The following is a 23819-nucleotide window of genomic DNA, read 5'->3' on the forward strand; positions in this document are numbered from 1 at the left end:
GAGTCCAGGAAGCTTCTGGGAGCTGAAGCCCCGCTTCCGAGCTTCTCCAGGCGCAGCCTTCAGCCTCCCCTCCGCAGCGGAAGACTCCAGCGGGGAGTCACAGCGCAGCTCCCCCGTTATCGGCCGCCCCCCCTTGTTGCGCTGCAGCCGTCGTCAGATAACGGGGCCAGGTCACCCCCCGAGCCCCCGGCTGCTGCGCGCCGTTCTCAGTGTCCATTGCTTTCTTCTCCCTGCCCAGTGGGGTCGCCTGGCAACGCCCTGGGGAGGGGGGGAGGGGAGGCTGAAGGAGGACCACCGCCCGGCCGCCGTTCTGACAAAACGCTTTATTTTACTGAGATTCGGATGCTCGTGGGAGGAAGCCCAAGAACAAGCAGTACAGCCCCGCCCCCCAAGCAAATGCAGGATTTCCCAGACCCACAACCCAAGGGCCCCCTGGGCAGCAAACCCTGGCAGAGCCCCAGCCTGGGGGCCCTGCATCAGGAGGCCAGGCTTCGTCGGGAGATGATCCTGACAGCTTCGGAGCCTCCGGCAAAGGGACTTTGGGGCCCAGCACCGGGCTCCTTCTCGCCTCCGTGTGGCCCCCAGGGCCCGCCCAGCCTCGTGGGTCAGGGAAGAGGACCCAGGTGGGTACCACTTCCTCCAGTGCCTGTGGCTGGAAGTCTCCCTACAGCCCCCTCAGGACGGCAAGGACGCGTTCTGAGCAATTCCGCTTATTGGGAAGATGGGATTTTGAATGGAACGCTCAGATCCAAACGGGACCTCTGCGGGTGGCCCCGCCCCCTGCACCCTGTCCCTGGGGTGGGGGGCAGCCACGTGGCCGACTGGATGGGCTGACCACACCAGCCACCCCGGTGTGTGGCTCGGGCTGGACAGAGCAGGCCGGGCCCTAGCGGTCCTGGGGCAGCTCGGGTTTCTGCAGGGCCTGGAGGCGGCGGGTGACGGTCTGCTGGACGACCTCCAGCTCCTTGGCGTCCAGCTCCTTCAGAAGCAGCAGGACGGCATTCAGGAGGTTGTTCTGGGGAAGGAGGATGAGGAGGGGCTTCTTGTGGCCACACAACCCACTGGGCTGGGGCTGGCGGGGAAGGGCCCCTTCTCCCCCCGCCAAGCCCCGAAGCTACCCGCAGGGGGTCAGGGCAGGGCGAGCGGGCGACTGCACGTCCCAGCCAAGGACTGCCCAGACAGAGGGGTCTTCCAGCCCGGTGGAGACCGCCGTCCAAGCCGGGCACACTGCAGGTGGTCAAAAAGGGCTGGCTGACCTCCGGCCAACGGCCCCCTGCTGCTCCCCCTCGGCTCCTTTGACCCCTAGCTGCCCCCAGGGGGAATGTGAGTGGGAGCTCAGGTGACCAGAGGCCTACATGGGCGCCATCTTTAGGGACTGTGGGGGCTGAGGGCGGCTCTCAACTCTTTGATAAACCTTTCTAGGACGCCTCCTCCCGGCTGCCCCCATGGGGGGGGGGCGGCTTTCCCTCCCTCAGTGCCTGGGCTGGGGTCTCCCGCTAAGGCCCAGTGGGTTCCTCCCTATATCACCACTAAACACAAATAACCCAAACCTAATCAACCCCATTATACGAGTAGCCCTTGGAAGTGTCTTCACAGGATTCCTACTAACATTGAGCGTCCCTCCTACCACGATAATCCCAGGCTTCTGACTCACTTCAGGGGGTGCTGACGGAAGTCCAGCCTCTGGGTAAGCGGGGAGCCCCGGGGCTCCTCCAGGACTGTCCTCGTACTGGCTACATGGGGAAGTGCTCCCAGGCCCACTCATCCTCTTCTTACGACTACCGGCCGATGATGCTCTTGGGGAGAAGGAAGGAAAGCGGTCCCTGGGGAGGGGCTTCATGCCGAGCTGCTCCCGGATTTTGCTGAACAGAGTGAGAGTGGGGATCGGTGTGGGGGTGCAGGGGGGGCCGTGGTCCCTACGGGCATGTTCGCTCTGCCCTCGCCCTCCCCACCCAGGCCTCCTGACTGGTCCCTCGAGTCTTGAGGTTTGGGGGGCTCGAGGGCAGAAGGAGCCGACTGGCCCAGGTGCACCCGCCGTGCCGGCCCCCGCGGGCCCCTCACTTGGTCTCCTCCATGCTCTCGCTGAGGGCGTCGCTCTCCGTGTCTGCGGACGAGTCGACAGTGCTCAGCTCACAGGAGAGCTCGGCGTGGCCGTTCTCGGAGGCCTGCCTGGCCGGAGCGGCCGTGATCTCCTTGCCCTCCATCAAGGCTTGCGACAGCTCTTCTTCGGTGACGGCTGTGGGAGAGCGGAGACCGGGGCGCATTTAGGTCCAAAGCTGGGGCGGACCCCTGGGGCCCCCATCCCCATTTTCCAGATGAGCAAACTGAGGCTGAAAGCCCCTGCTGAAATTCCCGGGGGGGCTGCAGCACTCACCACCCTCAGGAGCTCCTCCCAGAGAAGAAGCCCCTCCCCTCCTGGCCAGCTGCGCTTCCTAGCTGCATGACTCTGGCCAGGTCCCTGGCTGCCTCAGTTTCCTCATCTGGAAAACAAGCTGGGGAAGGGAATGGCCAACTCCTCCAGCGCCTCTGCTAACAAATGCCCCAATGGCATCAGGAGAGTTGAACATACTGATGAGGCCAGGACTGGCCAATCCCCCCGCCATGCAGCTCGAGCCCCCCCCCTCCCCCCCGCTGTGCAGCTCAGGCCCCCCCCCACTATGCAGCTCAGGACCCCCCAGACTGAGCCCCCTCCGCTGTGCAGCTCAGGACCCCCCAGACTGAGCCCCCCCGCTGTGCAGCTCAGGCCCCCCCCCCGCTATGCAGCTCAGGCCCCCCCAGACTGAGCCCCCCCAGACTGAGCGCCTCCCTCCCGCTGTGCAGCTCAGCCCCCCCCCAGACTGAGCCCCCCCCACGCTGTGCAGCTCAGGCCCCCCCAGACTGAGCCCCCCCAGACTGAGCCCCCTCAGACTGAGCCCCCCCCCCGCTGTGCAGCTCAGGCCCCCCCAGACTGAGCCCCCCCAGACTGAGCCCCCCCAGACTGAGCCCCCCCAGACTGAGCGCCTCCCTCGGTCTGGGAGCAGGGCCCCGCCAGCCCCGCCTACTCTGGTTGTCCAGCTTCTGCAGGCCGGGCAGGTTGCGGAGCACGGTCATGCGGTACTGCCGCGGGTCGGAGCCGCAGCAGGGGTTCTCGGCCATCCACAGCACCCGCAGGCGGGGCAGCTCCTTCAGGTAGAAGAGCTCGTCCAGGCTGGGGATGCTGTTTTTCCGCAGGTAGAGCTCGCTCAGGTTCGGGCAGTGGCTCACGGGCTCCAGGCTGGAGATGCTATTGACACTGGGCCGAGGAGAGCGGTCGCTGGGGGACCCTCCGGGCCCGGAGCCCCCGCCCAGCGCCTCCCTGCCCCTCGGGTCACCCTGGCCGGAGGCCGCACAAGGGTCGGGGCCGGCTGACCTCGGGAGGACCACGGTGGGCTCCGGCCCGAGGCTCCTGGGAGCCACGAAGAAGGGAGGCCCCTCTGGGGGGATCTCCCGGCTCTCCGGGCTGGGAGGGGGCTCAGAGAACCCAGGGCCAGGGAAGGCTCCATCAAGAGGAGAGGGATGACCTCTGACCCTGCAGGCACAAGGGTCGGACCAGGTCAGAGCCGGGCTTTGGAGGAACAAGACGCCTCAGAGAGGGGGCGGGGGGAGACCTGAACAGGGGAAGGGGGTGGTCTGAGGGGGTGTGGGAGCAGACAGTCCAGGAGGACCCGAGAAAGCTGGGGGAGGGGGGAGTCATCAAGTCAAGTCCAAAGACAGAAAGAGAGGCGGGAAGCCCCCCAGACCACTGTAAGGAGTGCAGGAAGGGGGAACCATTTCCTCCCAGCCCTCCCAAACTAGATGGTCCGGACGCCGCCAGGCTGTCTGCAGGTCCCCGGCTCCCAGGATGCTGACCCCCCGAAGCTTCCCCCGCCCCCTGTCCAGGTGCTTCTCCCCTCGCCCGTGAGGACCCTCCTCCCCTCAAGGAATGGTCCCACAGCCTCTGCTCCTCCCCCACTGCCCCCCCAGCTCACTTCTCTGGGACCTGCTGCTGAGCTCAGAACCCAACCCCCACAGCCCTTGCCAAAGTGCCAGCGCGTGCTTGTCGGACAAGGACCAAGGGCCCTGAAGGGAGACGGGGCCGGCCCCGGGGAGGGGGCTCCGCGGGGGGCCGCCAGGGGCCTGTGCCCACCTGAGGGTGATCACTTCGATGCTGGGCAAACTCCGGCAGATGGAGATCTGGAAGCACAGAGAGGGTGGCCCGGGTCAGCCGTCCCTGACCCTCCCCGGCTGGGTGCAGGGGGGGGGTGAGGAAGGAGCGAGAGCCCGGGGGAGCCGGCTGGACCCCGAGGCGCCTCACGTTCGGGAATATTCCCATCCTGGGGCCCCACGGCGAGGAAAAGCCGGCCCTGACCCACCAGCCCGGGAGGAAACCGTGAGGGAAGGCCGGGGGACTATCCTGTCCCCATGGGACCTGGGGGCGGCCCCCCCCCCCGAAAGGGCGCCATTCGCTTCCGCAGGAAAGGGCCCGACAGAAGACATCGGCACTTACGTCGGTGAGGCGGCTGCCCCTGAAAGCAGAAGAGAGAAATCACCGGTGAGACGGCAAAAAGAGCGCTTTCAGTGCCCCCTCCCTGGCCTCGGGGATGGGGGAGGGAGTGAGGGGTTCAAGCCCACACTTCCATCTCCTGTCCTGGGGGGATTCCAGTCTCACCGGGGGCCAAACAGTGGAGCTCCCAAGGGCCTGAATGACTGTCCCAGTGAGACAAGGCAGCCCCAAATGCTGATTGCAGCCAGGGTACAGGTTCGTGCTCAGCCCCCAACTCCAGCCAGTCAGTGACCCTGACACCAGCTGGTCAGTGACCTCAACACGGACCCAGTGACCCTGACACCCTAATGCTGACATGTCAGTGACCCCGACACTGGCTGGTCAGTGACCCTAAAACCAACATGGTCAATGATGCCAAAACCTGCAATCAACCAGTGACCCCGACACTGACAAACTGACCCTGACACAGACCCGATCAATGACTCCAACACTGACACAGTCAGTGACCCTGATATCCACATGGTCATTGACCCTAATACTGACATGATCAGTGACCCTGACACTGACATAGTGACACAATACAGACACGATCAGTGACCCCGACACTGATACAATCAGTGACCCTGACAGCCACATGGTCAGTGACCCTAATACTGACACAGTCAGTGACCCCGACACTGACACAATCAGTGACCCTGACAGCCACATGGTCAGTGACCCTAATACAGACCCAGTCAGTGACTCTGACAGCCACATGGTCAGTGACCCTAATACAGACCCAGTCAGTGACTCTGACAGCCACATGGTCAGTGACCCTAATACAGACACAGTCAGTCACCCTGACAGCCACATGGTCAGTGACCCTAATACAGACCCAGTCAGTGACTCTGACAGCCACATGGTCAGTGACCCTAATACAGACCCAGTCAGTGACTCTGACAGCCACATGGTCAGTGACCCTAATACTCACACAGTCAGTGACTCTGACAGCCACATGGTCAGTGACCCTAATACAGACCCAGTCAGTGACTCTGACAGCCACATGGTCAGTGACCCTAATACAGACCCAGTCAGTGACTCTGACAGCCACATGGTCAGTGACCCTAATACTGACATGATCAGTGACCCTGACAGCCGCATGGTCAGTGACCCTAATACTGACACAGTCAGTGACTCTGACAGCCACATGGTCAGTGACCCTAATACTCACACAGTCAGTGACCCTGACAGCCACATGGTCAGTGACCCTAATACTGACACAGTCAGTGACCCTGATATCCACATGGTCAGTGACCCTAATACTCACACAGTCAGTGACTCTGACAGCCACATGGTCAGTGACCCTAATACTGACACAGTCAGTGACCCTGACAGCCACATGGTCAGTGACCCTAATACTCACACAGTCAGTGACTCTGACAGCCACATGGTCAGTGACCCTAATACAGACCCAGTCAGTGACTCTGACAGCCACATGGTCAGTGACCCTAATACTGACACAGTGACCCTGACAGCCACATGGTCAGTGACCCTAATACTCACACAGTCAGTGACCCTGACAGCCACATGGTCAGTGACCCTAATACTGACACAGTCAGTGACTCTGACAGCCACATGGTCAGTGACCCTAATACTGACACAGTCAGTGACCCCGACACTGATACAATCAGTGACCCTGACAGCCACATGGTCAGTGACCCTAATACTGACACAGTCAGTGACCCCGACACTGATACAATCAGTCACCCTGACAGCCACATGGTCAGTGACCCTAATACAGACACAGTCAGTGACCCTGACAGCCACATGGTCAATGACCCTAATACTGACACAGTCAGTGACCCTGACAGCCACATGGTCAGTGACCCTAATACTGACACAGTCAGTGACCCTGACAGCCACATGGTCAGTGACCCTAATACTGACACAGTCAGTGACTCTGACAGCCACATGGTCAGTGACCCTAATACAGACACAGTCAGTGACTCTGACAGCCGCATGGTCAGTGACCCTAATACTGACACAGTGACCCTGACAGCCACATGGTCAATGACCCTAATACTGACACAGTCAGTGACCCTGACAGCCACATGGTCAGTGACCCTAATACTGACACAGTCAGTGACCCTGACAGCCACATGGTCAGTGACCCTAATACTGACACAGTCAGTGACCCTGACAGCCACATGGTCAGTGACCCTAATACTGACACAGTCAGTGACCCTGACAGCCACATGGTCAGTGACCCTAATACTGACACAGTCAGTGACCCTGACAGCCACATGGTCAGTGACCCTAATACTGACACAGTCAGTGACCCTGACAGCCACATGGTCAGTGACCCTAATACTGACACAGTCAGTGACCCTGACAGCCACATGGTCAGTGACCCTAATACTGACACAGTCAGTGACCCTGACAGCCACATGGTCAGTGACCCTAATACTCACACAGTCAGTGACTCTGACAGCCACATGGTCAATGACCCTAATACTGACACAGTCAGTGACCCTGATATCCACATGCTCAGTGACCCTAATACTCACACAGTCAGTGACCCTGACAGCCGCATGGTCAGTGACCCTAATACTGACACAGTCAGTGACCCCGACACTGACACTATCAGTGACGCTAATACTGACACAGTCAGTGACCCTGATATCCACATGGTTAGTGACCCTAATACTGACACTATCAGTGATCCTGACAGCCGCATGGTCAGTGACCCTAATACTCACACAGTCAGTGACCCTGACAGCCACATGGTCAGTGACCCTAATACAGACACAGTCAGTGACTCTGACAGCCGCATGGTCAGTGACCCTAATACAGACACAGTCAGTGACCCTGACAGCCGCATGGTCAGTGACCCTAATACAGACACAGTCAGTGACTCTGACAGCCACATGGTCAGTGACCCTAATACTCACACAGTCAGTGACTCTGACAGCCACATGGTCAGTGACCCTAATACTCACACAGTCAGTGACTCTGACAGCCACATGGTCAGTGACCCTAATACTCACACAGTCAGTGACCCTGATATCCACATGGTCAGTGACCCTAATACTGACACAGTCAGTGACCCCGACACTGACACTATCAGTGACGCTAATACTGACACAGTCAGTGACCCTGATATCCACATGGTTAGTGACCCTAATACTGACACTATCAGTGATCCTGACAGCCGCATGGTCAGTGACCCTAATACTCACACAGTCAGTGACCCTGACAGCCACATGGTCAGTGACCCTAATACAGACACAGTCAGTGACTCTGACAGCCGCATGGTCAGTGACCCTAATACAGACACAGTCAGTGACCCTGACAGCCGCATGGTCAGTGACCCTAATACAGACACAGTCAGTGACTCTGACAGCCACATGGTCAGTGACCCTAATACTCACACAGTCAGTGACCCTGACAGCCACATGGTCAGTGACCCTAATACTCACACAGTCAGTGACTCTGACAGCCACATGGTCAGTGACCCTAATACTCACACAGTCAGTGACCCTGATATCCACATGGTCAGTGACCCTAATACTGACACAGTCAGTGACCCTGATATCCACATGGTCAGTGACCCTAATACTGACACAGTCAGTGACCCTGATATCCACATGGTCAGTGACCCTAATACTGACACAGTCAGTGACCCTGATATCCACATGGTCAGTGACCCTAATACTCACACAGTCAGTGACTCTGACAGCCACATGGTCAGTGACCCTAATACAGACACAGTCAGTGACTCTGACAGCCGCATGGTCAGTGACCCTAATACTCACACAGTCAGTGACCCCGACACTGATACAATCAGTCACCCTGACAGCCACATGGTCAGTGACCCTAATACTGACACAGTCAATGACCCTGATATCCACATGGTCAGTGACCCTAATACTGACACTATCAGTGACCCTGACAGCCGCATGGTCAGTAACCCTAATACTCACACAGTCAGTGACTCTGACAGCCGCATGGTCAGTGACCCTAATACTGACACAATCAGTGACTCTGACAGCCACATGGTCAGTGACCCTAATACTGACACAGTCAGTGACCCTGATATCCACATGGTCAATGACCCTAATACTGACACAGTCAGTGACTCTGATATCCACATGGTCAGTGACCCTAATACTGACACAGTCAGTGACCCTGACAGCCACATGGTCAGTGACCCTAATACTGACACAGGCAGTGACCCTGACAGCCGCATGGTCAGTGACCCTAATACTCACACAGTCAGTGACTCTGACAGCCGCATGGTCAGTGACCCTAATACTCACACAGTCAGTGACCCTGACAGCCGCATGGTCAGTGACCCTAATACTGACACAGTGACCCTGACAGCCACATGGTCAGTGACCCTAATACTGACACAGTCAGTGACTCTGACAGCCGCATGGTCAGTGACCCTAATACTGACACGATCAGTGACCCTGACAGCCACATGGTCAGTGACCCTAATACTGACACAGTCAGTGACTCTGACAGCCACATAGTCAGTGACCCTAATACTGACACGATCAGTGACCCTGACAGCCACATGGTCAGTGACCCTAATACTGACACAGTCAGTGACCCTGACAGCCACATGGTCAATGACCTTAATACTGACACAATCAGTCACCCTAATACAGACACAGTCAATGACCCTAATACTGACACAGTGACCCTGACAGCCACATGGTCAGTGACCCTAATACTGACACAGTGACCCTGACAGCCACATGGTCAGTGACCCTAATACTGACACAGTCAGTGACCCTGACAGCCACATGGTCAATGACCTTAATACTGACACAATCAGTCACCCTAATACTGACACAGTCAGTGACTCTGACAGCCGCATGGTCAGTGACCCTAATACAGACACAGTCAGGGACCCTAATACTGACATAGTCAGTGACTCTGACAGCCACATGGTCAGTGACCCTAATACAGACACAGTCAGTGACCCTAATACAGACACAGTCAATGACCCTAATACTGACACAGTGACCCTGACAGCCACATGGTCAGTGACCCTAATACTGACACAGTGACCCTGACAGCCGCATGGTCAGTGACCCTAATACTGACACAGTCAGTGACTCTGACAGCCACATGGTCAGTGACCCTAATACTGACACAGTGACCCTGACAGCCGCATGGTCAGTGACCCTAATACTCACACAGTCAGTGACCCTGACAGCCGCATGGTCAGTGACCCTAATACTGACACAGTGACCCTGACAGCCACATGGTCAGTGACCCTAATACTGACACAGTCAGTGACTCTGACAGCCACATGGTCAGTGACCCTAATACTGACACAGTCAGTGACCCTGATATCCACATGCTCAGTGACTCTGACAGCCACATGGTCAGTGACTCTGACAGCCACATGGTCAGTGACCCTAATACTGACACAGTCAGTGACTCTGACAGCCGCATGGTCAGTGACCCTAATACTGACACAGTCAGTGACCCTGATATCCACATGGTCAATGACCCTAATACAGACACAGTCAGTGACTCTGACAGCCGCATGGTCAGTGACCCTAATACAGACACAGTCAGTGACTCTGACAGCCGCATGGTCAGTGACCCTAATACAGACACAGTCAGTGACTCTGACAGCCGCATGGTCAGTGACCCTAATACTGACACAGTCAGTGACCCTGATATCCACATGGTCAGTGACCCTAATACTGACACTATCAGTGACCCTGACAGCCACATGGTCAGTGACCCTAATACTCACACAGTCAGTGACTCTGACAGCCACATGGTCAGTGACCCTAATACTGACACAGGCAGTGACCCTGACAGCCGCATGGTCAGTGACCCTAATACTGACACAGTGACCCTGACAGCCACATGGTCAGTGACCCTAATACTGACACAGGCAGTGACCCTGACAGCCGCATGGTCAGTGACCCTAATACTGACACAGTGACCCTGACAGCCACATGGTCAGTGACCCTAATACTGACACAGGCAGTGACCCTGACAGCCGCATGGTCAGTGACCCTAATACTGACACAGTGACCCTGACAGCCACATGGTCAGTGACCCTAATACTGACACAGTCAGTGACCCTGATATCCACATGGTCAGTGACCCTAATACTGACACTATCAGTGACCCTGACAGCCGCATGGTCAGTGACCCTAATACTCACACAGTCAGTGACTCTGACAGCCACATGGTCAGTGACCCTAATACTGACACAGGCAGTGACCCTGACAGCCGCATGGTCAGTGACCCTAATACTGACACAGTGACCCTGACAGCCACATGGTCAGTGACCCTAATACTGACACAGGCAGTGACCCTGACAGCCGCATGGTCAGTGACCCTAATACTGACACAGTGACCCTGACAGCCACATGGTCAGTGACCCTAATACTGACACAGTCAGTGACCCTGATATCCACATGGTCAGTGACCCTAATACTGACACTATCAGTGACCCTGACAGCCACATGGTCAGTGACCCTAATACAGACACAGTCAGTGACCCTAATACTCACACAGTCAGTGACCCTGACAGCCACATGGTCAGTGACCCTAATACAGACACAGTCAGTGACCCTGATATCCACATGGTCAGTGACCCTAATACAGACACAGTCAGTGACCCTGATATCCACATGGTCAGTGACCCTAATACTCACACAGTCAGTGACCCTGACAGCCACATGGTCAGTGACCCTAATACTGACACAGTCAGTGACTCTGACAGCCGCATGGTCAGTGACCCTAATACTGACACAGTGACCCTGACAGCCACATGGTCAGTGACCCTAATACTGACACAGTCAGTGACTCTGACAGCCGCATGGTCAGTGACCCTAATACTGACACAGTGACCCTGACAGCCACATGGTCAATGACCCTAATACTGACACAGTCAGTGACTCTGATATCCACATGGTCAGTGACCCTAATACTCACACAGTCAGTGACTCTGTCAGCCGCATGGTCAGTGACCCTAATACTGACACAGTCAGTGACCCTGATATCCACATGGTCAGTGACCCTAATACTGACACAGTCAGTGACCCCGACACTGATACAATCAGTCACCCTAACAGCCACATGGTCAGTGACCCTAATACTGACACAGTGACCCTGATAGCCACATGGTCAATGACCCTAATACTGACACAGTGACCCTGATAGCCACATGGTCAATGACCCTAATACTGACACAGTGACCCTGATAGCCACATGGTCAATGACCCTAATACTCACACAGTCAGTGACCCTGATATCCACATGGTCAGTGACCCTAATACTGACACAGTCAGTGACCCCGACACTGACACTATCAGTGACGCTAATACTGACACAGTCAGTGACCCTGATATCCACATGGTTAGTGACCCTAATACTGACACTATCAGTGATCCTGACAGCCGCATGGTCAGTGACCCTAATACTGACACAGGCAGTGACCCTGACAGCCGCATGGTCAGTGACCCTAATACTCACACAGTCAGTGACTCTGACAGCCGCATGGTCAGTGACCCTAATACTCACACAGTCAGTGACCCTGACAGCCGCATGGTCAGTGACCCTAATACTGACACAGTGACCCTGACAGCCACATGGTCAGTGACCCTAATACTGACACAGTCAGTGACTCTGACAGCCGCATGGTCAGTGACCCTAATACTGACACGATCAGTGACCCTGACAGCCACATGGTCAGTGACCCTAATACTGACACAGTCAGTGACTCTGACAGCCACATAGTCAGTGACCCTAATACTGACACGATCAGTGACCCTGACAGCCACATGGTCAGTGACCCTAATACTGACACAGTCAGTGACCCTGACAGCCACATGGTCAATGACCTTAATACTGACACAATCAGTCACCCTAATACTGACACAGTCAGTGACTCTGACAGCCGCATGGTCAGTGACCCTAATACAGACACAGTCAGTGACCCTAATACTGACATAGTCAGTGACTCTGACAGCCACATGGTCAGTGACCCTAATACAGACACAGTCAGTGACCCTAATACAGACACAGTCAATGACCCTAATACTGACACAGTGACCCTGACAGCCACATGGTCAGTGACCCTAATACTGACACAGTGACCCTGACAGCCGCATGGTCAGTGACCCTAATACTGACACAGTCAGTGACTCTGACAGCCACATGGTCAGTGACCCTAATACTGACACAGTGACCCTGACAGCCGCATGGTCAGTGACCCTAATACTGACACAGTCAGTGACTCTGACAGCCACATGGTCAGTGACCCTAATACTGACACAGTCAGTGACCCTGATATCCACATGCTCAGTGACTCTGACAGCCACATGGTCAGTGACTCTGACAGCCACATGGTCAGTGACCCTAATACTGACACAGTCAGTGACCCTGATATCCACATGGTCAATGACCCTAATACAGACACAGTCAGTGACTCTGACAGCCGCATGGTCAGTGACCCTAATACAGACACAGTCAGTGACTCTGACAGCCGCATGGTCAGTGACCCTAATACAGACACAGTCAGTGACTCTGACAGCCGCATGGTCAGTGACCCTAATACTGACACAGTCAGTGACCCTGATATCCACATGGTCAGTGACCCTAATACTGACACTATCAGTGACCCTGACAGCCACATGGTCAGTGACCCTAATACTCACACAGTCAGTGACTCTGACAGCCACATGGTCAGTGACCCTAATACTGACACAGGCAGTGACCCTGACAGCCGCATGGTCAGTGACCCTAATACTGACACAGTGACCCTGACAGCCACATGGTCAGTGACCCTAATACTGACACAGGCAGTGACCCTGACAGCCGCATGGTCAGTGACCCTAATACTGACACAGTGACCCTGACAGCCACATGGTCAGTGACCCTAATACTGACACAGGCAGTGACCCTGACAGCCGCATGGTCAGTGACCCTAATACTGACACAGTGACCCTGACAGCCACATGGTCAGTGACCCTAATACTGACACAGTCAGTGACCCTGATATCCACATGGTCAGTGACCCTAATACTGACACTATCAGTGACCCTGACAGCCGCATGGTCAGTGACCCTAATACTCACACAGTCAGTGACTCTGACAGCCACATGGTCAGTGACCCTAATACTGACACAGGCAGTGACCCTGACAGCCGCATGGTCAGTGACCCTAATACTGACACAGTGACCCTGACAGCCACATGGTCAGTGACCCTAATACTGACACAGGCAGTGACCCTGACAGCCGCATGGTCAGTGACCCTAATACTGACACAGTGACCCTGACAGCCACATGGTCAGTGACCCTAATACTGACACAGTCAGTGACCCTGATATCCACATGGTCAGTGACCCTAATACTGACACTATCAGTGACCCTGACAGCCACATGGTCAGTGACCCTAATACAGACACAGTCAGTGACCCTAATACTCACACAGTCAGTGACCCTGACAGCCACATGGTCAGTGACCCTAATACAGACACAGTCAGTGACCCTGATATCCACATGGTCAGTGACCCTAATACAGACACAGTCAGTGACCCTGATATCCACATGGTCAGTGACCCTAATACTCACACAGTCAGTGACCCTGACAGCCACATGGTCAGTGACCCTAATACTGACACAGTCAGTGACTCTGACAGCCGCATGGTCAGTGACCCTAATACTGACACAGTGACCCTGACAGCCACATGGTCAGTGACCCTAATACTGACACAGTCAGTGACTCTGACAGCCGCATGGTCAGTGACCCTAATACTGACACAGTGACCCTGACAGCCACATGGTCAATGACCCTAATACTGACACAGTCAGTGACTCTGACAGCCACATGGTCAGTGACCCTAATACTGACACTATCAGTGACCCTGACAGCCGCATGGTCAGTGACCCTAATACTGACATGATCAGTGACCCTGACACTGATACAATCAGTGACCCTGACAGCCGCATGGTCAGTGACCCTAATACTGACACAGTCAGTGACCCTGACAGCCACATGGTCAGTGACCCTAATACTCACACAGTCAGTGACTCTGACAGCCGCATGGTCAGTGACCCTAATACTGACACAGTCAGTGACCCTGATATCCACATGGTCAGTGACCCTAATACTGACACAGTCAGTGACCCCGACACTGATACAATCAGTCACCCTAACAGCCACATGGTCAGTGACCCTAATACTGACACAGTGACCCTGATAGCCACATGGTCAATGACCCTAATACTGACACAGTGACCCTGATAGCCACATGGTCAATGACCCTAATACTGACACAGTGACCCTGATAGCCACATGGTCAATGACCCTAATACTGACACAGTCAGTGACTCTGACAGCCACATGGTCAGCGACCCTAATACTGACACAGTCAGTGACCCCGACAGCCACATGGTCAGTGACCCTAATACAGACACAGTCAGTGACCCTGATACTGACACAATCAGTCACTCTGACAGCCGCATGGTCAGTGACCCTGATACTGACACAATCAGTCACTCTGACAGCCGCATGGTCAGTGACCCTAATACTGACACAGTCAGTGACCCTGACAGCCACGTGGTCAGTGACCCCGATACTGACACTATCAGTGACCCTAATACTCACACAGTCAGTGACCCTGACACTGACACTATCAGTGACCCTAACAGCCGCATGGTCAGTGACCCCGATACTGACAGTGACCCCGATACTGACAGTGACCCCAACACCCATGTGATCAGTTAACCTAAGGCTGACATGGTCGGTGATTCCGAGGCTAGGGGGCCGAAAGGCCTGGGCTCACTTGACCCTCACGAGGCCTCCAATTTACAGAGAAGGAAACCGAAGCAGGGAGAGGCCAAGACTCCCATTTCCATCTGAGAAAGCCAACTCTTCTCCCGTCACCACCACCGCATCCGGCGGAGCGCACGCGCAGTCCAGCCCACTCTCCTGTCCCATTCCTCCCCACCCCCACCCCCGGCGGAGCGCACGCGCAGTTCGGGGAGGCGGGCAAGCCGGGAAAGGGACGCATGCGCTGTGCTCTCGTTCTGGCCCGCCCCCTCACCAGCAGTTTAGCTTCCTCACGCTTTCCAGCTCCGAGGCCTTGGCCCGGGACAGCACCATTTTCCGAGTCAGCTTCATGGCTTGCCTGGCAGAGGTACCGGTTCGCCGCAGAGCCCAGCAAGCGAGCTAGCGAACAAGCGACAGAGACGCGGGCCGGCGGCACGTTTCTAAGGGGCGGGGCTTGGGCGTCGCCAGGGGACGGGGCTGAGAGGCTTGCCTGGATTGGCGGGCCGCGTGGGTCACGTGTCAGACCATAGAGACTCCTCCCTCCAGGCCACTTCCAGCCGCACAGGCGCTGTTTTCCCTTCACCCCCCCCCCCCAACCCCCCTCTCCTCAGCCGGGCCCCTGCCCTGGGGACATGCGCAGAACGCCTGAGGCCGCCCGGGCCGCCACGTGCCTCCTAGGCTCGGCTCCCGCGTGTCCCAGCCTCGACCCCCAATGACACAGGAGGGTGGTCGGTAGATGAGCAGAAAGGCGGGGCTGTCCAGCGTGGTCAGTCAGTCCTTACACTCCAGCCTCGAGGAGCCCCTTTACAGTGGGGGAAACTGAGGCACCCACCTAGCGGGTGAGGTTAAAGGCCAGGATACCAACCCGCGTGTGAATAAAGATGGTCTCACAGGGACTTCCTACCCTAGTCCTGGCCGAGAAGAGTCCTCAGAGATCCTCTGGTCCCGTCTGAGACCCAGCGGCAGAGAAGGTGGCTCCTGCCCTCGGCAGCGTGTCCCTAGTGCTGCGCCTAGTGCCTGGCCCCTAACGGGCGGAGCCTAAATGCCGGCTCCTGGGGGAGCCCGCTCTCCCCCCACTACTGCGCGTGCGTTACCCCCCTGGGATAACTGTGCACCGCGGCTGTGGCGGGGCAGGCCCGGGACCCCCCGCACCCAAGTTAAATGGAAAGCAGCCAGGTTCAGGCGCTCGACTCCGGCCCCACTGGGGGATTTCTCCGCAGAGATACTGGAGGGGTTCACCATTTCCTTCTCCAGCTCATGTTGTAGGTAAGGAAACTGAGGCAGGCAGGGCGAAGTGACTTGGTTAGGATCTCACAGCTAGGGTGTCTTGGAGGCTGGAACTGAAGTCAGACTTTCCCATCCCCAGACCTGGTGCCCCACCTGCTGTCCCAGGAAACAGCAGCCACAAGCAAGCTGGCAGCAAGCCAGCCTTTTTTTTTTTTTCCTTAGTGGTTTCCTTCCTTCCTTCCTTTCTTCCTTCCTTCCTTCCTTCCCCCCTCCCTCCCTCCTTCCTTCCTTCCTCCCTCCCTCCTTCCTCCCTCCTTTCCTTCCTTCCTCCCTCCCTTCCTTCCTCCCTTCCTCCCTTCCTCCTTCCTCCCTCCTTTCCTTCCTTCCTCCCTCCCTTCCTTCCTCCCTTCCTCCCTCCCTCCTTCCTCCCTCCTTTCCTTCCTTCCTCCCTCCCTCCTTCCTCCCTCCCTTCCTTCCTCCCTCCCTCCTTCCTTCCTTCCTCCCTCCCTCCTTCCTTCCTTTTTCCCTCCCTTCCTTTCTCCCTCCCTCCCTCCCTCCTTCCTTTCTTCCTTCCTTCCTTCTCCTTTCTTTTCTTTCTTCCTCCATTCCTACCTCTATTCCTTCCTTCCTTCCTTCCCCTCTCTTTCTTTTTTTTATTAAAGGTTTTAATTTTTCAAAACACGTGTGAACAATTCTTCAAACATTAGCCCTTGCAAAACCTTGTGTTCCAATTTTCCCTCCATTCCCCCAAGCCCTCCCCTAGATGGCAAGTAGTTCGATATATGTTAAATCTGATGTATGCATACATATTTATACAATTATTGTGCTACACAAGAAAAATCATATCAAACCAGTAAAAAAAAAAAAAGCAAAATAAAACACAAGCAAGCAACAACAGAAAGAGTGAAAATGTTATGTTGTAGTCCACAGTCAGTTCCCACAATCCTCTCTCTGGATATAGATGGCTCTTTTCTTCACTGAACGAATGGAACTGGTTTGAATCATCTCATTGTTGCAGAAAGCCACGTCCATCAGAATTGATCATCATATAGTATTGTTGTTGTTGAAGTATATAGTGATCTCCTGGCCCTGCTCATTTCCCTCAATATCAGTTCATGTGAGTCTTTCCAGTCCTCTCTGTATTCATCCTGCTGGTCATTTCTTACAGAACAATAGTATTCCATAACATTCATATACCACAATTTATTCAGCCATTCTCCATGATGGGCAGCCACTCAGGTTCCAGTTTCTGGCCACTACAAAGAGGGCTGCCACAAGCATTCTTGCACATGTGGGCCCCTTTCCCTCCTTTAACATGTCTTGGGGATACAGGCCCAGTAGAAACACTGCTGGGTCACAAGGTGTGCACAGTTTGATAACTTTTTGAGCAAAGTTCCAAATCGCTCTCCAGAATGGTTGCATCCATTCACAGCTTCACTAACTGTGGTGATCTTCTTCTTTTAAAATAAGTAGAATAGTTCTCTCTGGGGGAGAGGGTAGGTTTCTTGGGGGAGGTTTTCTTGGAAGCAGTCTTAGTTGCAGTTGAAAGTAATAATCACCCAAATGCAGCCAGCTGGTAAAAATACAAACGTTTACTTTCTCCTTCCAAAGTAGCCTGGTTAGTTGAAGCCTCTCTCTCTGCTTGGTTCCAAAAGCTCCCTCCGAATGTCTCCAAATCCAAAGGTTTTGCCCTTCAGCCTCTGCCTCTGCTTTCTTCAGCCTCCAGAGCCAGCACCAAGTTGAATCTGTCTTGCCTCTGAGAGAATCTTCTCAATCTTCACTGAGCTCTCCACTCGTAGCTTCTTCCTCTGAAAACTCTTTTTCCGCCACCAGCCAGCCAAGTGGAAAATATTCTGCAATGAATCACTCTTCACTGGCTTATATATGACTCTTCTGAGAGAATGGGATTATGGGTTTTCTCCCATAGTGCTCTCTGGCCCTAAGAGCTTCAAGGGAGGTATGAATTCAGATATCTCATACTAACCCCTGAAATTTCCCAAACATGTGAACTCCAGTGAGTAAAGGTGCAAACACAAGCATTGTATCAATTAGTTTTACTTAGTACCTTGTTTCAGGTTTTGGCCCAAAACATCTTCTTGTAAGAGCAGATCAATAATCTATCAACTCTAATGAGTTAGCAGTTTGTAAAGATTCCAACAACTAACAAGGTATCCCAGTTTTTTAATTGTGTCCCAGTTTTCCCACATACCCTCCAATATTGGTCCTTGTCTTTTCCTGCCATCTTAGCCAATGTGAGAGGTGTGCAGTGGTACCTCAGAGTTGTCTTGATTTGCATTTCTCTGGTCAATAGTGATTTGGAGCACCTTTCCATCTGACTAGAAATGGTTTCAATTTCTTCATCTGAAAATTGTCTGTTCACATCCTTTGACCCTTTATCAATTGGGGAATAAACCAGTCTTTATTTCTTCCGAGCATCGTGGGTGGGTGATTGTGAGGCTCACATGAGGTAACACTGATGAAGTGGAGTGCCGGCACATAGTAGGCACTCCACTCCATATTTCCTCCCTTCCCTTTTCCAGCTCCCAGGGATGAGAGCAGTGTGTCTGGTCTCTCCTGGCACCATGTGATATGGCGACCTTTGAGGTGATGGCAGTCTGCCTCTTAACTATGGGGAAGCTGAGGCCGGACCGTCTGTGCAATCAGCCAATAAGCACTTATTAAGTGCCTATGTGCGCCAAACTCTATTTCTCAAGGAAGAGGCAACAGGGACCTCTCTCAGCACGTGCAGGACCAACAGGAGCTAGGTCCCGTTTGTGGGGAGGGAGGTTGGATTTCCAGTAGAAGGGCAAGATTGGAGGAAGCCCAGGCTTTTGGGGTCAGAGGCGAGGAGGGAGGCAGAGGTTCCGAACAAAGGCCTCAGCTCTCCTTCCACCGGACACTGCGCTCCTCCAGGGAGCAGGATAGCCTGTTTCCATGGCCAGTCTGTCGCCTGGCAACTGTTAGGAGGAAAAGGCTGGTTGAAGGCTGGAGATGCTGTTCTCCTCTTTAGGACCTCCGACTCCTTCTTGGACCTGGCGAGGCTGGAAAGGGCTGTCCACCTGACCAGGCAGCTGAGGAGACCTTGATTTCCTAACAAGAAATTCCTGGAAATGAGGCTGAAGGAGGATGTTTCTGAGAAGGATTTCTGGCAGGAAGCTGAGAGCCAGGGAACTGAGGGCCCAGCTGCCCTTCCTCCTTCCTGCCTGCTGCCCCTCCACTTTTCTCTGCCCGCTGCCCCGCTGTTTTTCTCTGCCCGCTGCCCCACTGTTTTTCTCTGCCTGCTGCTCCACCACTTTTCTCTGCCCGCTGCCCCTCCGCTTTTCTCTGCCCGCTGCCCCTCCGCTTTTCTCTGCCCGCTGCCCCGCTGCTTTTCTCTCCAGACCCTAGGGCCTCTTTGCTCCCGTTTATTATTCATGACCAGAAGGCGCAGGCTCTGCCCGCTGCCCTCCTTGGTTTTCATGGGCAGGCCTTGTGCTGCCCAAGGTCTTCCTGACCTCGGAATAATGGCCTCTGTGGTGTTCCTGAAACTTGTGAAAGAGCCATTCTGGCCCGTTTTCCCATCTCTAAACTTTCAAGCAGCGCCCTGGGATGGGCAGAGCAGTCTGCAGGCTGTGGGCCGCCGCAGCTGCCACTAATGGAGAAGGAGGCCGTTCGGCCTGGGGCTTTGGGAGCCCAGCCCCGGCAAAAGGAACACGCTCTTCTCCACGCTCTTCTCCGTGCCCTTCCCAGCCCTCTCCAAGAGGCCGGGGCTCAGCTGTTGGCTCGGGCAGACAGGCTTCTGAAATGCTTTCCTTCCCTGTGGACTTGGCGTGGACTTGGCCCGCCCTACGGCCCACCGCGCCCGGCCGGTGCTTTGGGATCCCTGTTGGTAATTGTGCACTTCTCATTTTCTTCCTCTAGATTCTGACCGCATTGGTACAGATGGTTCCCAGGGCATCCAGAACAGTCCTGGGGAAGGAAGCAGGGAGCTGCCTGCTGCTGACCGGCCAGCTGAGTGACCTGAGGTCAGCCTTGCCCTGGCGTGGCCCACCGAAAGCCCAGACTGCAGGGAGCTTTCCAGGGCACGGGAGGGTCATGATCCCCAGAGAGTGAGCTCCCTGGCCAGAAGAGGGCTCCCACCCGGCGCATGGGTGTGGAGGGGAAGCCTGGGCCGCAGAGGGCCGGCACTTGGCAAGATGCCTTCTGGTCCAGCCCAGACCTGCATGAGGATCTCCACTAGGGCACGTGTGATGGGCGGCCACCCCACAGCTCCCGAGAGCTCCTCCTCTGGGCTCCCAGAGCACACCACCCCCTTCCTGGACATGTCCGCAGGTTGCCTTTGTGTAAGACTGCCTTTGCTCCTGCTTCTGGCCCCAGGGAATTCTTCCAAAGGATGAATTAGCCAGTGAGCATTTATTAAACTCTTACTGTATGCCAGATACCATGCTGGTGTTGGGGATACAGATAGAAAGACGGGGCCTGCCTTCAGGAAGCTTCCCTTCTAAGGAAGAAGATGGGGGGCATGGGACGCAAAGTTCTGTGGAGATGCAGTAATGCAGGAGAGAAGTCTCCCCCTTAAATGGGAGCGTCTGGGAGGAAGGCAAGGCCTCCAGGATCTGGACACAGCATGGGGGGGTGGGGGATGGACACGGCTCCAGGTTGTTTCCCCTCAGTCCCACCTTGTCCCCTCCCTCCAGGAAAGTGAGGCAAGTTCTTTCCCTGACCTGAAGTGGTCACAACTTCCCAGTCACTTCTCCTGGTCGCTTACGCACCTCAGGGGGCCACATGCCCTCTGTCTTCTTGGCCAGATGCACCGTAAGGCATAGAGGATGTGGAGGTGAGGGGGGGCCACATGTACCCGAGAAGCAAACCTCCTCTGTTAACTCCTGAGTAACCGATGCTGACTCCCAACTGCTGGGAAGGGTCCTCCACGGAGGGAGTCTCCAGGAGGCAGAAGCTGGAAGATGCTGGAGGGCTTTCTTTGGAATCCCCAGAGTGCCTAGGATGGGGCACGCTCTCAGTGAGTGAGGGAAGGGGGGGAGACAGATGGACATTTTGCCCCGGAGAAGACAGGCACCCTCATTGTCGCCATCAACCCTCTCTCCAGGGGCTCTCCCCAAGGCAGATGTCTGGCCAGCCCAGGGGGGCTCCCGGTCCTCCAGGAGGGCCTTGTGAGGAGCTGGGGCAGGAGCTGCATCATGAAGCTGCTGGGCGCAGGCCGAGAGCTGGGAGGGAGCTGTCCTGCCTGTCATGCTTCCGGACCCTTATTGGATGGCAGCAAAAGAGCCCTGGCTCTGGGGTCAGAGGACCCAGATTCCAGTTCTGCCACTTTCTCTGGGACCTCGACCAAGGCATGTCCTGAGCCTCGAGGCCTCTGAAGTCCCCCCTAGTTCTAGATCTGGGATCCTGGGGAATGGGGTTGGGAAGTGAATGCCATCCCTCCCAGAGGAGGGGCTGACCAGCCTGCTTCTGAGAAGACCCTCGGCTGTGCCCCCACTGAGGCTTCCAGCTGCTAGTGCTCTACAGAGTGTGGTGAATGTGCCTGGGAGGCTACTTACCTAATGGGGCAGGAGCCAATCGGGAGCTGGCAAACTTTCTCTGGCTCCCAGATGCCTTTGCTGGTGTTTGCTGGCTGAGCCTGGCTTCCTGCAGAGCCTTCCCTTTGTGCTTCTCCTAGGCTGGGGACTTCCCTGTGTGAGTCTGGCCACCTCTGTAGGTGGGGGGGGGCTTCTCGCCATGGACATGAGGAACAGCTGGGGGCACGGAACTCAAGCCCACCCCCATCCAGGCCTGGGGGCTTGGCCTCTGGGAGACAGCCAGCAGCTCCTGGTCCTGTCTCCTTACAAGAGCCTTTGGACACAGTTCATTGTGAGGAGGCTGAGGCTCAAAGACAAGAAGCACAGAAGTCATGGAGCCCACAAATGGTGGAACCATCAGTTTTCTTGACTCCAGGTTCAGGCCTCTTTGCACTGCTCTCTACCCTCCTCCTCCTTTTCCTCTCCTCCCCTCTTCTTCCTCCTCTTCTTCCCATTCTTCCCCCCTCCACTCCTCATTTCTGTTTCTTTCCATTTTCATCTCTTTCTCTTCCTCTTCTTCTTCTTCCTCCCCTCCTCTTTCCCTCCCCTCCCCTTCCTCTTCCTCCTCTTCTTCCCATTCTTCTCCCCTCCACTTCTCATTTCTGTTTGCTCATCATCTACATGGACAAGTTCATTCTCCTTCAGTTCCTTCCTAAGTGGTGTTTGAAGCCTCAGAGTTAATCAGGTGCCACCCACTTCTTGGGGGCTGAGGGTACCCCCCACAATCTTGGGGCAAAGCCTGCAGCAGGATGTGTTGGCAGGAAATGGGAGGGCTGGTCCAGCATAGTAGAGGCTGCCCACCAAAGGGCCTTGGCAGGGCCCTGCTCCCAGACAGCCACGGGCACTTCCAGTTCTTGCCCATCCGCCATACTCTGCTCTAGCCCAGCCCCACCACACCCCCGTAAGGAAGCGGCTCTTCCTCCCCGTGTCCAGTCCCCAGTGACCAGTTCCCGTCTGGTCCCCAGTGTCCTGCTCTGCGGCCAAACTTTCTCCCTTAGTTAGATGTGGATGTTGGGGCCATTGAGAGTGGACCCCATGGCTGTCTGTGCTTTTGTATTTACTCGGATAGAGCCAGGCCCTGGGAGATCTTGGGAGAGAAGAGGAAGAAGACAAGCCTTTAAGGGGGCTGGCCTGGTCTGGGGACAGAAGGCTTCAAGGAGAGGGAAGTGTTTCCTTTGGATTGTCTCCTGGGTGGTGCTGTCTTTGGGTGAGGAGGGAGAGGAGAGGAAAAAAGGAGAAAAGGGAAGGGGAGAGGAAAGGAAAGGAGTTGAGAGAGAAGAGAGAAGGGGAGAGGAGATGAGAAGAGAGGGAGAAGAGGAGAGGAAGGGAGAGAAAAGAAGAGATGGAGGAGAAAGTCGAGGAGAGGAAAAGTTGGGAGAGGAGAAGAGAGGGAATGAGTAAGAGGAGGTGGGGGAGAAGAGAAGAAGAAAGCAGGGAAGGACAGGAAAGGGGAGGAGAGGGAGAGAGTTAAGGAGAGGGAAGGAGGGAGGAAGGGAGAGAAGAGGAGAAGGGAGAAGAGAAGAAAGGAAAGAGGGGCAGGAAAGAGGAGGAGAGGGAGAGAGTTGAGGAGGAGAAGGGAAGAGGAGGAAAGAAGAGGGGAGGGGAGAGGAGAGGGATGGAGGGAGAAAGGAGGAGGAAGGGAGGAAAGAAGGGAGGGAGGGAGAGTTGGGTGTATGCAGTCAGGTTTTTCTTGTTCACTGCAGCAGAGCTGGGCTCTGCACTGGGAGGACTCTGCCTTCTC

The 23819-nt window shown here is 55.5% G+C and overlaps 1 protein-coding gene across 3 annotated transcripts; it reads right to left on the reverse strand.

Moving 5' to 3' along the window:
- Nucleotides 1–308: 308 nt before the first annotated feature.
- CFAP410 (cilia and flagella associated protein 410) lies at nt 309–15735 on the reverse strand. 3 transcript variants are annotated; one of them, XM_051998186.1, is made up of 7 exons: nt 15571–15735; nt 4505–4523; nt 4145–4191; nt 3042–3262; nt 2062–2236; nt 1655–1862; nt 309–1015 (listed from the first exon to the last, which is right to left on the reverse strand). In XM_051998186.1, exons 1-7 carry the CDS (start codon nt 15645–15647, stop codon nt 887–889), a joined length of 876 nt encoding a protein of 291 aa, XP_051854146.1. In that variant the 5' UTR covers nt 15648–15735; the 3' UTR covers nt 309–886. The 3 variants fall into 3 exon arrangements, with proteins under 3 accessions (XP_051854146.1, XP_051854148.1, XP_051854145.1); XM_051998188.1 differs by having other exon boundaries at nt 1655–1796; nt 3042–3271; XM_051998185.1 differs by having other exon boundaries at nt 3042–3271.
- Between the last annotated feature and the right edge of the window lie 8084 nt (nt 15736–23819).

This window comes from Antechinus flavipes, chromosome 4 (assembly GCF_016432865.1).
Source record: "Antechinus flavipes isolate AdamAnt ecotype Samford, QLD, Australia chromosome 4, AdamAnt_v2, whole genome shotgun sequence".
In the NCBI taxonomy this organism is placed as follows: Eukaryota; Metazoa; Chordata; class Mammalia; order Dasyuromorphia; family Dasyuridae; genus Antechinus; species Antechinus flavipes.